General features: G+C 41.0%; 2 protein-coding genes across 29 annotated transcripts in view; both read left to right on the top strand.

Annotated features, from left to right (window-relative positions):
- The window catches only part of LOC110496064 (uncharacterized), a 30,349-nt gene extending 26,327 nt beyond the window's left edge, over positions 1–4,022 (top strand). The window contains exon 2 of the mRNA XM_090208461.1: positions 3,088–4,022. Coding sequence (XP_090064587.1) covers positions 3,088–3,092 — 5 coding nt within the window. The 3' untranslated portion in view covers positions 3,093–4,022. The remainder of the gene's footprint in view (positions 1–3,087) is intronic.
- LOC110496062 (plectin) overlaps positions 1–17,066 on the top strand; it is a 200,302-nt gene that overhangs the window by 119,030 nt on the left and 64,206 nt on the right. For 3 of the 28 annotated variants that reach the window (XM_090208456.1, XM_090208442.1, XM_090208457.1), the window contains exon 1: positions 4,792–5,333. The exons of 20 other annotated variants lie outside the window; for them this stretch is intronic. In XM_090208456.1, the coding sequence (XP_090064582.1) occupies positions 5,183–5,333 (151 nt within the window). In that variant the 5' untranslated portion in view covers positions 4,792–5,182. Of the gene's footprint in view, positions 1–4,784; positions 5,334–13,209; positions 13,639–17,066 lie in introns of those variants that run through there. 5 more of the 28 variants (XM_090208445.1, XM_090208448.1, XM_090208441.1 and 2 more) reach the window with 4 other exon arrangements.

Genomic DNA, 17,066 nt, shown 5'->3' on the forward strand with positions numbered 1-17,066 from the left:
CATGCTAACTGATAATATGTTGGCTTGACTGTGAAATGTCAGGCAAACATTTCTTTGCACAACTAGACTGTGGGTTATCTCTACCTCTGCGTGTTAATATTTAGCTGCTTTGCATTCGGCCTGGTCAACTTTCAGCACTGCACTGCAGACAATACATAGGGAAGGGCAGAAGTCTATTACATTTGTGGTTTCATTGCTAATGCTACCTTAGTAACAATTAATGCTACTGTTTTCACTGTTGTCATACCATATTGGACTTCTTTTAGCAGATTATTGGGTGGCTTCTGTGTTTGATGAATATATTACACATTCAAAATAAATACTTACAGTTGAAGTTTACATGCACTTAGGGTGGTGTCATTAAAACTCCTTTTTCAACCTCTCCACACATTTCTTGATGCCAAAACTATAGTTTGTTATCAAGAAATGTGTGGAGAGGTTGAAAAATGAGTCGGTTAGGACATCTACTTTGTGCATGATGACACAAGTCATTTTTCCAACAATTGTTTACAGACAGATTATATCACTTTATCATAATTCACTGTATCACAATTCCAGTGGGTCAGAAGTTTACATACACTAAGTTGACTGTGCCTTTAAACAGCTTGGAAAATTCCAGAAAATTATGTCATAGCTTTAGAAGCTTCTGATCGGCTAATTGACATCATTTGATTCAATTGGAGGTGTACCTGTGGATGTATTTCAAGACCTACCTTCGAAACTCAGTGGCTCTTTGCTCGACATCACGGGAAAATCTGAAGAAATCAGCTAAGCATACTATCTATACAAACAATAGTATGCAAGTATAAATACCATGGGACCACGCAGCCGTCATACCGCTCAGAAAGGAGAAGCGTTCTGTCTCCTAGAGATGAACGTACTTTGGTGTGAAAAGTGCAAATCTATCCCAGAACAACAGCAAAGGTCCTTGTGAATTTACTGGAGGAAACAGGTACAAAAGTATCTAAATCCACAGTTAAACGAGTCCTATACTGACATAACCTGAAAGGCCGCTCAGCAAGGAAGAAGCCACTGCTCCAAAACCGCCATAAAAAAAGCCAGACTATGGTTTGCAACTGCACATGGGGACAAAGATTGTACTTTTTGGAGAAATGTCCTCTGGTCTGATGAAACCAAAAATATAACTGCTTGGCCATCATGACCATCGTTATGTTTGGAGGAAAAAGGGGGAGGCTCGCAAGCCAAAGAACACCATCCCAACAGTGAAGCATGGGGGTGGCAGCATCATGTTGTGGGGGTGCTTTGCTGCAAATACTAATTGAGTGTATGTAAACTTCTGACCCACTGGGAATGTGATGAAAGAAATACAAGCTGAAATAAATCACTCTATACTATTATTCTGACATTTCACATTCTTAAAATAAAGTGGTGATTCTAACTGACCTAAGACAGGGATTTTTTTACTAGGATCAAATGTCAGAAATTGTGAAAAACGGAGTTTAAATGTATTTGGCTAAGGTGTATGTAAACTTCCGACTTCAACTGTATATTGGTCACATTTTGGATGACGGTGGAGGGACAACCATGGCCGCCCTGGCACTTCTATAAGGCAGTGCTTTGATTGACAAGGGTGCCTTTGACATAGTTCAGTTATAGGGGAGGTGAGTGTGCAGCAGGCGAAGGGCGTTTACCCCCCAAACAGTTTTTAAAAAAAACTGGCCAACTCACACACACACACAGCAGAGGTTGGGTGATAGTGCCTTACTCAATCCCGTGCACATGATGTGTGTGTGTGTGTGTGTGTGTGTGTGTGTGTGTGTGTGTGTGTGTGTGTGTGTGTGTGTGTGTGTGTGTGTGTGTGTATCCTGGATACCACCATAACAGACTGGAAGTTCCCCAGACTGGCTCTGTGGGTCTGTAGGCATGTGTGCTATTCAGTGCTTGTGTCCCAAATGGCACCCTATCCCTACATAGTGCACAGCCATATAGGGAATAGGGTGCAATTTAGACACACCCAGTGTGTGTGCTTTAATAATAAAAGAACCATTAGCACAGCCACAGTGCAAGGTCTTAGCGTCACTGCTGATTGAATGTGTGTATTTGTACAGCTTTTACAGTATTTATGTATCAATTTTTGGCCACATTGAAGAGCTTTGGCGTGGGCTTTGAGTTGATCTTGGCAATGGCTTCTCCTAATAATAATAGTGGGTAATAAAGCAGTCTGCTCCTGCAGCCAAAGCGGTAGACTGTCTTTGTTTACGAGTTCCATTGAGATGAGAAACACTTCCTGTTGTGTTCTTTTCTCAGATGTTATTATTTTACTGCACCTTTATCCTTGATTACTTTGGTATTGTACTTTTCATCAGTTCTTGATCAGTTCTTATAAGCAGTTCTTGATTGAATCTTTATCTAATCCAGGGGTGTCATACATACGTCCTACGGGTGGTTTGAGTAAAAACTCTTAACTCAATATATGTTAAAATGACTAGAACCAAATTGAAACTGTGTCGAAATGATAATGGACCTATACTCATAAAGTTTCTTGACTGTCTAGCTCACTAATAATCACAGTGCACAGTCAATGGTCCTACATTCAAACAGTTTCTTGACCGTCTAGCTTGCTAATAATCCCTAGACAGTCAGGGAGCATCGAAAAATCCAAAAATGATGGATAGAGAAACATGTTTTGTACATTTTGACAGCAAGGAAATATAACCAACTTCCAGTACGACCTTCTGGACCTCGTTGAAGACTGAATGCAAAAATCAATGCGACGGTGTAAAATCAATGCGACACCCCTGATCTAATGTAACAAATGACACACCCTGGCAATATCTAATGCGATTTAGGTCTCGAAAAATACACACAATTCTACCAATACAATGTACTCCACCAATATTCAAGATTCAACCAATACTAAATACTCCACCGAATACACAGTACTCCAATTCCAGAGTTTCATATGCACATGTGTGCGCAAAGATGTGCCTACATCTTTGTCCCTCTCCAGCATCTTGGCATGTCCTCAACCTCGCTCATTTTCCGCATGTCCTTGCTGATGGGATGGCACTGTTCCATGTCCAGGTGGCACCGCCTCTCTGAGCACTGTCTAATTGTGTTTCATAGGATGAAGATCCGGCCTGCCACAACCCTCATAGAGCAAAACTGTCTCGCTCTTTTCAGCGAAATGCCATCAACTACCTCTGCGAAACGCTTGACTCACAGCTTCCAACAAAACGGCCCTTAATGTTTAGAAAGATGAAAAAGGAGTATGCCAAATACATGGATTAATAGATGTATAGTCAGCATTGACAATAAGTGCCTACATTATGTGACTAGTCATTAGGAATGTTTTGAAATGTGAAACGTATAATCTTATCGCCTTAAACATAGTTTGTAGTTTTCTATTAAAGTTTAAATTCTATTTTATAGCACATGATATCTTGATCCTATCAGATTGTCCATACATACATTAGGGCATTAGGTGACCTGAAAGGGGCGGGTTCTTTACATCCTTCTCTCTCTATATGTAAGCGGTTCAGTCAAGCGGTTCAGTCAAATATTTTCATAATTGAATGCAGCCAAACATTCTTTATGGCTCAAAAAGTACATGAACCCTAAATATGCATTTTGTTATCATCTTTTTCTTTCTTTATCGTATTCTCTGTTAGTTAATTTATTAGTTAAAAATGCTATAAAATAGTTGAATGACATGGATGATGAAAATCTAAAAAGGAAAAAGAGCCAATTTATTCAACATTTTGTGCAATGCTCAGTCTAGCAACCATGATCTAATCCTGGCTGATTTAGCTGCTGAGTCTAAAACCAACCAACAACTCACAATGCGTGTACACCCAATGTTTCAGTCGGTTACGGCAATATTACACTGAATGCATTGAGTAAGCATAATAAGGTTTGGAAAATGAACTGACTCCTAGTGGGTTTTATCCTTTTAAAATGGTTTTGAATGAATGTGTTTGGGAATGGCTTCTTCTCACAGGAAATGTACCCCTTTTTGTTTGTCTTATTTTTAACATCATTAAAAGACACTGGAAAATAAATGATGCATTGCTGTTTTCCTTAACCAACACAGCGAGGAAGAAATGAACACATCATCACACCTTCTATTATCTGTCAAACAATGCCCTTGTCAACATGATGAAAACCGGTGGAGAGTAATACCGTACATGAACGAACCTGGTTGAAAGAATGCCAAGAGTGTGCAAAGCTGTCATCAAGGGGTGGCTACTTTGAAATAATGGAAAATATATTTTGATTTGTTTCACCCTTTTCTGGTTACTGGATGGTTCATTATGTGTCATTTCAAAGTTGTGACGTTTTCACTATTATTCTACAACCTGGAAAATAGTAAAAAATAAAGAAAAACCCTGGAATGAATAGGTATGTCCAAACTTTTGACTTGTACTGTATGTAAAAAAAATAGATGTAGTACATTTTACTAATTTAGCACAGTGGCTCCCAACCAGGGGTACTAGGACCTTGGCCTAGTACGGTACTTGAGAAGACTTGTGAGACCATAGGCCTACTGGTAAAATGCACAGGCAAAATGCTGAGCAAAATGCATTTGGTGGTACGGTACAGTAACCGAAAAGGTTAAGAAGAGAAATAGTGCCAAAATATATGAATATAGTGTCTAATATATAAATAGTGTCTAATATATATGAAATTACCAATGAAAATGTGAGATGTTTAACAAGCATCTCACCTGTGACAACATCATATGCGCATTGGTAACTAGTTCTATTGACACCATTCCTTCAGGGATGGGATCATTATGTCAAAGTTTAAATGAAACACCCTCTAGCGGCTAGTAAAAGAGACATCGCGTGTCGGGCTGAAACCGTTTAAAGTGATACAGTCCAGACAGATTGTTATATTGGGGATGGCCTTTAGTATCGCATTTCAATAGCACCGATTAAGAACGCATTGTCCCGCAGAGGCGGGCGCGTGTAGAATGAAGCTACGGGAGACTGCGCTCACTGGGTAATTTCCTAAACAAAATAATGTGGGCTGGACTTGAGAACGTGAAGATTTGACTCATTGTAACTTAATACGACAGGCCCTTGTTTTTTCATTGTATGTTGAAGAGAGAGAAAATAAAGACACCGTTTGTTTCGAACGCCGCGTAGTTCCACGGGCACTTCTTTCGACAAAAGCAGAGTGCGCGCGCGACACAACTTTCTGGGTGCTCCGTTTTGGTATGGCGAACGCTCAAGATACTCGTACCGCCGCTGTGTCTTTTCGATATGGCGGTTTCGAACAGGACATTATTTATGGACGTGCAAATTACATCAATGAAATGAGCTGTGGAGAAGTGGGGTCCCATTTGTACAGCAGAATGTGTTGCGCAGGTAAGCAGTGTCCAACACTCCGTCAATACAGCACTGCTGGACTGGAGAGGAGGAGATCTGGCAGGGAAGCGTTTGTTCGGGCAGATAACGTTAACCTATTCCATGCCATCATTAGTAAACAAGACCGTAAAGGACTGTTGGCTCAGGGTAGCACAACTGTAAAATGAGACTTCTCAGAATAACCTTATAAGTAACTTATAAGTAATCTCTGCAGTAATATTAAAATACAAGTTATATAGAGTGTATTGTTATAATTGCGGTGTTACTATATGACAAAGTGCTTTATTATTTTTGTGAAAAACCAGTCAGCCTATTATCTAGACCTACAGTGTGTGTTGTTCATTGTATGTGACTTTCACTAGTGTGTCTGAAATAGTATGTTGATTATATGATTCCCGTGCAAGTCGACCAATGCATAACAGTACAACCTGGACTCTGGGGTAGAGGTAACATAGTAAATGTCAGTCTGAGACACTCCAATTAGTATGGTATGTTACATTTCGTGTGGTATGTAGTAGTTTGTGGATGTCCATCATCCATTTCATATGATATGTTACAAATTACAATTCGTATGATATGTTATGAATTGCAATCCGTACAATATTTGCTAAATATATGAGACGGTGGCTAACATTAGCTAACTTGATAAGTAGTTGCAAAGTTGAAAAATATGTCCGGAATGTGTTTCGAACACGCAGCCTTTGGGATGCTAGACATCCGCGCTATATGCCCACCCATACTTTTGTTTTTGACTTAAGTAACCTTCTCTTGCGTAAAACAACCCCCCCCCCCCCCCCCCCCCCCCCCCCCCCTTTCCCCACGGACTCAGGCTCTATCAGACTCAGGCTTTCTGGTGCTCCAGAGGTTTTTGGACAAAACAACACATCTATACATCTAGTTAAGGGGTTCCTGGCTCCTGTGTGTTTTGGTCTGTTGTCCTGGAAACAGCTCTCACATTTCCTTTTTCCACAGTCTTGTATGACTGTCGAATAACATTTGCCAGAACTCTACTAAATGTTGACCTAGGATGTTAGTAGTCATAATGCTGATTAGGTGGTAGACTAGACATGCAGAGGAACAGGTTACAGCTAGACAGGTTTCTTTATGGTGTAAGGATAAACTGTCTTTGGACGACTCAATAAAAAGCATTGAAATAAAGTTAAGTGTTGGAATTTAGTTCAAGTTTAATTAACCCTGATTAGCTTGATGATTTTTTTGTTGTTGAAATTCTTCATTGTGTCAATAAAAATGTCTGATCAACAGGGCATGTTTCTGTAGTGCCTTGTTTTCAACAGAAGAGGGAGACAGCTAATTCCACTCACTAATGCCTGGGATACAATTTGGCCTCACCATTCTTGAAATATGAGAGAGTAGAGAGATAATAGTAGAGTAGAGAGTATTACTTTATTAATCTCAATTTGGGAAATTGCTTTAACACAGCGTGCATCATCAATGACAGGACATGCAACAATAACCACCACATATATTTATATTTTTAACACATTAAGAGACACAAAGGCACATGCACCAACCATAGTATCCCTAAAAGGAATAGTCTGTTTCAGGTGCTGTATTCTATCCTACTCGGGGAAAAACGGGCAACAACATTTTCCAACAAAACGACCTCATAAAACAGTCAATCAATTACACTCATTAAAAATGACCGTCCTCAATAGACCTCTTCCAAACTAATGGTCTTCCATACTAATATACTGGTTTTTGAGATCTGTTCCTTGCAGTGTATTTGGAGAAGGATGCATTTAGGAAGTGTGCAGTTTTTACACATGATTAAAATTGAACATCAATAAATAAAATATGCAACACATCAGATTTTTGTATACAGCATACAACCATGTTTAAAAAAAATAATAATTGTGTTTGGGCCGATCAATGTCACATGTGGCTTTTTTGAGTCACAGGATTGTGTGGTAGTTTTGGATACAATAACGCATGTATAATATACGAGATGAGAATATAGTTTGGGTACTGGAGTTTTTTTTTCTAATGAAAAACCAGGGGCACATATATGCTCTAAGATTCAATTCCAACTCAAATATTGCGGAGCCAAGAGACTGTGCTGCAGCAATAAAAATGACAGTAGTGAATTTTACTAGCTAGTATTTTCTGCCCTCCGATGCCCACGGGCTTCAATACCTTGGCCTTGTTTAGGGAGCTCCCCAAGATTCATAGCATTCCTACATCATAAATCAGAACCAGCTGTGTGTGAGCCATATTATCTCTTGTGTTTTCTTACAATTCCCATCCTCATTATTGATGGCCATCGCATGCAGAGAGATTTGGTGGGTCGGTGGAGTTGAGATGGAGCCATTGGTGTGTTATCATGGAAAGGAGGCTCCCCATCTGTAGGGAGGGTGGGTACCGCACACCTACACCCTGAGCAGGAATGTACTATCGAGTGTCAGGCATCTCCTCCCGCCTAAGCAGTCATAATAAAACTGCTATCACATCTCTCAGGTCTTGGCATTGTATCTGCATGCAGGGGAGGGTGTGTCTGTTCATATTCAATAGTTACATTTCCTTTTTGAATTCTCATATATATATAAATACAGGTGATCCTAACTGACCTAAAACAGGGAATTTTTACTAGGATTAAATGTCAGGAATTGTGAAAAACTGAGTTTAAATCTATTTGGCTTAGGTGTATACAGTTGAAGTCGGAAGTTCACACAGTTGGGCAAAAAAGTATTTAGTCAGCCACCAATTGTGCAAGTTCTCTCACTTAAAAAGATGAGAGGCCTGTAATTTTCATCACAGGTACAGAAAAAAATCCAGAAAATCACATTGTAGGATTTTTTATGAATTAATTTGCAAATTATGGTGGAAAATAAGTATTTGGTCACCTACAAACAAGCAAGATTTCTGGCTCTCACAGACCTGTAACTTCTTCTTTAAGAGGCTCCTCTGTCCTCCACTCGTTACCTGTATTAATGGCACCTGTTTGAACTTGTTATCAGTATAAAAGACACCTGTCCACAACCTCAAACAGTCACACTCCAAACTCCACTATGGCCAAGACCAAAGAGCTGTCAAAGGACACCAGAAACAAAATTGTAGACCTGCACCAGGCTGGGAAGACTGAATCTGCAATAGGTAAGCAGCTTGGTTTGAAGAAATCAACTGTGGGAGCAATTATTAGGAAATGGAAGACATACAAGACACTGATAATCTCCCTCGATCTGGGGCTCCACGCAAGATCTCACCCCGTGGGGTCAAAATGATCACAAGAACGGTGAGCAAAGTAACAAAGCCTACCATCAATAACACACTACGCCGACAGGGACTCAAATCCTGCAGTGCCAGACGTGTCCCCCTGCTTAAGCCAGTACATGTCCAGGCCCGTCTGAAGTTTGCTAGAGAGCATTTGGATGACCCAGAAGAAGATTGGGAGAATGTCATATGGTCAGATGAAACCAAAATATAACTTTTTAGTAAAAACTCAACTCGTCGTGTTTGGAGGACAAAGAATGCTGAATTGCATCCAAAGAACACCATACCTACTGTGAAGCATGGGGGTGGAAACATCATGCTTTGGGGCTGTTTTTCTGCAAAGGGACCAGGACGACTGATCCGTGTAAAGGAAAGAATGAATGGGGCCATGTATCGTGAGATTTTGAGTGAAAACCTCCTTCCATCAGCAAGGGCATTGAAGATGAAACGTGGCTGGGTCTTTCAGCATGACAATGATCCCAAACACACCGCCTGGGCAACGAAGGAGTAGCTTTGTAAGAAGCATTTCAAGGTCCTGGAGTGGCCTAGCCAGTCTCCAGATAACAACCCCATAGAAAATCTTTGGAGGGAGTTGAAAGTCCGTGTTGCCCAGCAACAGCCCCAAAACATCACTGCTAAAGAGGAGATCTGCATGGAGGAATGGGCCAAAATACCAGCAACAGTGTGTGAAAACCTTGTGAAGACTTACAGAAAACGTTTGACCTCTGTCATTGCCAACAAAGGGTATATAACAAAGTATTGACAAACTTTTGTTATTGACCAAATATTTATTTTCCACCATCATTTGCAAATAAATTCATAAAAAATCCTACAATGTTTTTTTCTGGGGGGTTTTCTCTAATTTTGTCTGTCATAGTTGAAGTGTACCTATGATGAAAATTACAGGCCTCTCTCATCTTTTTAAGTGGAAGAACTTTCACAATTGGTGGCTGACTAAATACTTTTTTGCCTCACTGTACACCCTAGCCAAATACATTTAAACTCAGTTTTTCACAATTCCTGATATTTAATCAGAGTAAAAATTCCCTATCATAGTTTAGTTAGGATCACCACTTTATTTTAACAATGTGAAATGTCAGAATAATAGTAGAGATAATGATTTATTTCAGCTTTAATTTCTTTCATCACATTCTCAGTTGTCAGAAGTTTATGTACACTCAATTAGTATTTGGTAGCATTGCCTTTAAATTGTTTAACTTGGGTCAAATGTTTCGGGTAGCCTTCCACAAGCTTTCCACAATACGTTGGATGAATTTTGGCCCATTACCCCTGACAGAGCTGGTGTGACTGAGTCAGGTTTGTAGGCCTAGCTCGCAAACCCTTTTTCAGTTCTACCCACACATTTTCTATAGGATTGTGGTCAGGGCTTTGTGATGGCCACTCTAATACCTTGACTTTGTCCATTTGGAAGACCCATTTGCGACCAAGCTTTAAGTTCCTGACTGATGTCTTGTGATGTTGCTTCAATATATCCACGTAATTTTCCTACCTCATGATGTCATCTATTTTGTGAACTGCACCAGTCCCTCCTGCAGCAAAGCACCCCCACAAACATGATGCTGCCACCCCCATGCTTCACAGTTGGGATGGTGTACTTCGGCTTGCAAGCATCCCCCTTTTTCCTCCAAATATAACGATGGTCATTATGGCCAAACAGTTCTATTTTTGTTTCATCAGACCAGAGGACATTTCTCCAAAAAGTACGATCTTTGTCCCATGTGCAGTTGCAAACTGTAGTCTGGCTTTTTTATGGCGGTTTTGGAGCAGTGGCTTCTTCCTTGCTGAGCGGCCTTTCAGGTTATGTCGATGTAGGACTCGTTTTACTGTGGATATAGATACATTTGTACCTGTTTCCTCCAGCATCTTCACAAGGACCTTTGCTGTTGTTCTGGGATTGATTTGCACTTTTCGCACCAAAGTACGTTCATCTCTAGGTGACAGAATGTGTCTCCTTCCTGAACGGTATAACGAATGCTTGGTCCCATGGTGCTTATTCTTGCATACTATTGTTTGTACAGATGAACGTGGTACCTTCAGGCGTTTTGGAAATTTCTCCCAAGGATGAACCAGACTTGTGGACGTCTACAATTTCTATGTCTGAAGTCTTGGCTGATTTATTTTGTTTTTCCTATGATGTCAAGCAAAGAGGCACTGAGTTTGAAGGTAGGCCTTGAAATACATCCACAGGTACACCTCCAATTGACTCAAATGATGTCAATTAGCCTATCAGAAGATTCTAAAGCCATGACATTATATTCTGGAATTTTCCAAACTGTTTAAAGGCAGTCAACTTAGTGTATGTAAACTTCTGACCCACTGGAATTGTGATACAGTGAATTATAAGTGAAATAATTACTTGTGTCGTGCACAAAGTAGATGTCCTAACCGACTTGCCAAAACTATAGTTTGTTAACAAGAAACTTGTGAAGTGTTTGAAAAACGAGTTTTAATGACTCCAACCTAAGTGGATGTAAACTTCCGACTTCAACTGTATATGCTCTTTTCATGCTTTCTATGTTTACCTGCCCTGCGGAGATACAGGACTTGGCAGAAGAGCAGTGTCATCACTTCCCACTACTCAAGCCCAAACAAGCCAGTGTCTTAAGCAGGCATCCAAAGTATTCTCTCTGCTCATCTTCATGATCATGAATGTCCCCTTTGAAAGATAAATATGTATGGTCTAGAGGGTTGAAGGTGTAAGAGGTATTTGGGTGCTATGCAAGAAACCTGTGGAGACCTGAGAAGGGGGCTTTCTGCCACCCGCTAGCATGTCTGCCTGGACTTGTGCTATTGCCTTGACCCCTCCAAATCATCATAACTGTCTTCTGAGTGAAGTCCATGTCCAGTTTCAACTTTCACCAGATATATACATTTGTTAGTTATGGACATATGGGATGTTTTTATCTAGTGAGGCACACTCACAGCACCAAAACACTATTGTTTTGATGTCCTCCATTAAATTCAGACACTGGCTTCCTTATATAAGGAATAGGGTGGTATTTGGGACACAGACTTGGAGTCTGCTCCGAGTCAACCCTCCACTGTGTACTGAGTCCTTGATGAAAACATTTCTTGATGGAGGTTTCCCTCTAATTCTGTACTGATGGAAACAGACCGTTCATAGTTAAGGGTTCCCTTGTGATTGTGCCATTTGATGTATTGCCTGATGACTTATTTCCATTGCCTTGTACTATACCCTGGTCTGGTCTGCTATAATACAGGCCTTTCATTCAGCGTGGGCTGTGGTAGTTTTAGTTGCATGTACACTCTTCCTCTCTCTCACCACACACTTACCACTGGCCAGAACACATGGAGCCCTGAGTGGCTATAGCAGATTCTAGTGGACTGTTACTATATGGTTGTATGGCCAAATCAAAGTTATTTGTCACGTGCGCCGAATACAACAGGTGTAGTTCACCTTACAGTGAAATGCTTACTTACAGGCTCTAACCAATGGTGCGAAAAAGGTGTTAGGTGAACAATAGGTAAGTGAAGAAATAAAACAACAGTAAAAAGACAGTGAAAAATAGTAGTAGCTAGGCTAGATACAGACACCGGTTAGTCAGGCTGATTGAGGTAATATGTACATGTAGATATGGTTAGTGACTATGCATATACAGTATGATGAACAGAGAGTAGCAATAGCATAAAAGAGGGGTTGGGGGAGACACAATGCAAATAGTCCTGGTAGCCATTTGATTACCTGTTCAGGAGTCTTATGGCTTGGGTGTAAAAACTGTTGAGAAGCCTTTTCACCCTAGACTTGGCACTCCGGTACCACTTGCCATGTGGTAGTAGAGAGAACAGTCTATGACTGGGGTGGCTGGGGTCTTTGACAAATTTTTGCGCCTTCCTCTGACACTGCCTGGTGTAGAGGTCCTGGATGGCAGACAGCTTAGCCCCAGTGATGTACTGGACGGTACACACTACTCTCTGTAGTTCCTTGCGGTCGGAGGCCAAGCAATTGCCATACCAGGTAGTGATGCTCTCGATGTTGCAGCTGTAGAACCTTTTGAGGATCTGAGGACCCATGCCAAATATTTTCAGTTTCCTGAGGGGGAAAAGGCTTTGTCGTGCCCTCTTCACGACTGCCTTGGTGTGTTTGGAACATTCTAGTTAGTTGGTGAGGTGTTTAGTCCCAGGATTGTCAGCTTAGTGATGAGCTTTGAGGGTATTGTTGTGTTGAACGCTGAGCTGTAGTCATTGAATAGCATTCATTCCTAAACCTTTCCTTCATGAGTAAGAGTAGGGGAACGTCCACTCATCTAGGATTGTTTTTCGTCCGTTGACTGTTTGCTGTTTTTCTGCTCCTGTTTGCAAACTTAGAAAATCAAATGCTCTTTTGGCTGTCCTGTGAAAGTTTGTCAAGTCGTTGGAATAGGATTAAGCAGAATACCCTGTCTTGCAGGTGAAGCGCATCAGTATTTTCATGAAAACTGTGTATGGATACGAAACCTTCACAATTATTTCTATGGCGCTTTTAACAAAAACATTTCTTCCAGGGGGAAACCTGTGGTTCTGTCTAGCTGTAAGCCTCCTCATCTGTTCCCTCAGGGAGGTGCCCAACTAGGCAGAGGTTTGGCCCGGGTGGGCTGGGCTGGAAGGATATGGGATGTTCCCTTTCAATACACACAACACAGAGCAGTGAATGACGGGCCCTGACATTGTAGCCTGCAGGCATGCATTTTGCAAAAGCAAGAGGAAAAAAAGTCTCAAGAGAGTGAGAACAGAGAGGGGAAAGAGAGGAGGATAAAGGGGAGAGAAGGCATGTGCAGGGACAGTCTTGAGCTAGAACACACCCACATGACTACACGCTCTTTATGAAGCAGCGTTTTGAGCAGTAAGGAGAAGCAGAAGTCTCAGAGACTAGACAGAGTAACCTTACAAACTGTATTTGTTACTGTTACTTCTCTGAGTTAACTGCACCTACCTGACAGTGGGATGTCAATGCAGCCGGTTTACAGAACCTACTCCAGTGACAGTGTGGGAAGTGACAGGGTCTTCACTGACGGATACTACTACCAGGGGATGCTCAAGGCCACCGATGGAAGGAAAGGTAGAATTATCATGGTGTCTAATAGTTTTGACTAGTCTAGTTGGAGTTTTCATTTTTATCAAAAAGAAAGACAGATCTTTGCTTGGTCTCATCTGGTCGAAATGCTTCACTTTATTGAGCTTTTATTTGATTGAGTAACTGATGTTTTTTCCCGAGTTATGATTTCTTCAAATTATGTGACTGTGTTGAAATATTTAGCTTTCGCTTGTTAGATTGTATTGCGTAGGATTACCTGCGATTACCCAACTGTTGGCAGATATGACAGTTTATGTCTATGTAATTATAAACAACTAGTCCAAGTTAGTTTGTTTCATGTAAGTGAAATATACTAACAGAGGCATTGTCCATAACTGTCACAGCCCTGCCATGTTATGTCGCACCCCTTTATGTGTCACTGGCTTTGTCCAGCCTTATTGGTTTATTAAAGTGTCACTCAAGTTTTCTTTAGCAGATTACTTTAGGACAAGCCAATTAAAACATAAGGTTGTGGACCATAACTAAATACCAGTGGTGTAAAGTACTTTTTTTTTTTGTGTGGTATTTTTACTATTTATATTTTTGACTATTTTTACTTTTACTTCACTACATTCCCAAAGAAAACAATGTACTTTTTACTTCATACATTTTCACTGACACCCAAAAGTACACGTTACATTTTCAATGCTTAGCGGGACAGGAAAATGGTCCAATTTACGCACTTTATTTTAGCAATTACATTTACTATTGATACTTAAGTATATTTAAAACCAAATACTTGTAGACTTTTATTCAAGTAGTATTTTACAGGGTGACTTTCACTTTTACTTGAGTCATTTTCTATTAAGGTATCTTTACTTTTACTCAAGTATGACAATTGTATACTTTTTCCACCACTGCTAAATACATGTTTGCTGAGAGAATAGACCAATAAAAACAGTCTGGCTGTTTTTGAGAGCACTATATATCACTATGGCAGTAGGAGTAAACTATGAAGGTTTTGAAGGAGATCGGATACCTTCCCAATTAATCTAACCTCAGTCTGTTTCTCAGACAAGGAAAGGCTAACCCTTAACTTTAACCCTTGTTTCAGTATCTCAGACTAAGAAAGGCTAACCCTTAACTTTAACCCTTGTTTCAGTATCTCAGACTAGGAAAGGCTAACCCTTAACTTTAACCCTTGTTTCAGTTTCTCAGACTAGGAAAGGCTAACCCTTAACTTTAACCCTTGTTTCAGTTTCTCAGACTAGGAAAGGCTAACCCTTAACTTTAACCCTTGTTTCAGTATCTCAGACTAGGAAAGGCTAACCCTTAACTTTAACCCTTGTTTCAGTTTCTCAGACTAGGAAAGGCTAACCCTTAACTTTAACCCTTGTTTCAGTTTCTCAGACTAGGAAAGGCTAACCCTTAACTTTAACCCTTGTTTCAGTATCTCAGACTAGGAAAGGCTAACCCTTAACTTTAACCCTTGTTTCAGTTTCTCAGACTAGGATAGGCTATAGCCATGTCTCGGAATAAAGTGTTCCAGACTGTATATGAGCTTTTCAACCAAGAACACACAATCAGGATAAATGGATTTAAGTTCCCATTGCTATTTTTTGAACTGGAATGTTTTGGGGTTTTTTCAGTTACACCTTGACCTTTGCTTCTGTAGATCATAGTCGGTGTCACAGCAGTGGAACTCTTAGTCTGTGTCGCAAATTCCCTGTATAGTGCACTACCGTTGACCAGATTCCTATGGGTCCTGGTCAAAAGTAGTGCACTAAATAGGGAATAGAGTGCCATTTGGATGTAGCCTTACTGTTAAAAACATAACTGAGGGGGATTTGACTTGGCTGCCTACCATGGGGATGCTGCATTGGCACGACAGGAAAGCTTGTGTGTGGTGCCTCACGATGCCACTTCTGTGTTGGTGCAGTTTTTACAAGACGCCATGCATGTGTGACTCACAGGCAGTACCAGTAAAGGGATTTGGCATTGGTGGGGCACATCCTCTCCTCTGTTTCCCTGCCCCATGACTCACCAGTCCCTGACATTGTTCTGTTCTTTCTCATTGTCACACAACATCGGCTTTGATCTAAGAGCTTATCCTGAGGATGAAATCAAACTCTGTTTCTCAAGTCACAGATGGCTTATGAAGGAATAATAGCTTAAATTCCCATGCTAGGCTGTGTTTTGATACAGTTGAGTTGTACTCCATGTTTACTTTCTCAAGCCGTCTCTATAGTTCAACCATAGATACTGTATTATACTGTATAATCTTAATGCTGCGTTACTGTACAGAATGAGACTGAATAGGGAAGTGAGAGTTGGGTTGCTTTGGCATTGGACTTGCCAGGCTTGGATCAGGTGCCTTGTTAGGCTGTGTGGAAAACATTATACAAATCAAATCAAATGTATTTGTCACATACACACGGTTAGCAGATGTTAATGCGAGTGTAGCGAAATGCTTGTGCTTCTAGTTCCGACAATGCAGTAATAACCAACGAGTAATCTAACCTAACAATTCCAAACTACTACCTTATACACACAAGTGTAAAGGGATAAAGAATATGTACATAAAGATATATGAAGGAGTGATGGTACAGAACGGCATAGGCAAGATGCAGTAGATGGTATCGAGTACAGTATATGCATATACATATGAGATGAGTAATGTAGGGTATGTAAACATTATATTAAGTAGCATTGTTTAAAGTGGCTAGTGATATATTTTACATCAATTTCCATCAATTCCCATTATTAAAGTGGCTGGAGTTGAGTCAGTGTGTTGGCAGCAGCCACTCAATATTAGTAGTATTAGTAGTGGCTGTTTAACAGTCCGATGGCCTTGAGATGGAAGCTCTTTTTCAGTCTCTCGGTCCCTGTTTTGATGCACCTGTACTGACCTCGCCTTCTGGATGATAGCGGGGTGAACAGGCAGTGGCTCCAGTGGTTGTTGTCCTTGATGATCTTTATGGCCTTCCTGTGACATCGGGTGGTGTAGGTGTCCTGGAGGGCAGGTAGTTTGCCCCCGGTGATGCGTTGTGCAGATCTCACTACCCTCTGGAGAGCCTTACGGTTGTGGGCGGAGCAGTTGCCGTACCAGGCGGTTATACAGCCCGACAGGATGCTCTCGATTGTGCATCTGTAGAAGTTTGTGAGTGCTTTTGGTGACAAGCCAAATTTTTTCAGCCTCCTGAGGTTGAAGAGGCGCTGCTGCGCCTTCTTCACGACGCTGTCTGTGTGGGTGGACCAATTCAGTTTGTCTGTGATGTGTACACCGAGGAACTTAAAGCTCACTACCCTCTCCACTACTGTCCCGTCGATGTGGATAGTGGGGTGCTCCCTCTGCTGTTTCCTGAAGTCCACAATCATCCCCTTCGTTTTGTTGACGTTGAGTGTGAGGTTATTTTCCTGACACCACACTCCGAGGGCCCTCACCTCCTCCCTGTAGGCCGTCTCGTCGTTGT

Source organism: Oncorhynchus mykiss, chromosome 18 (genome assembly GCF_057628025.1).
Source record: "Oncorhynchus mykiss isolate SJ-2025 chromosome 18, ASM5762802v1, whole genome shotgun sequence".
In the NCBI taxonomy this organism is placed as follows: Eukaryota; Metazoa; Chordata; class Actinopteri; order Salmoniformes; family Salmonidae; genus Oncorhynchus; species Oncorhynchus mykiss.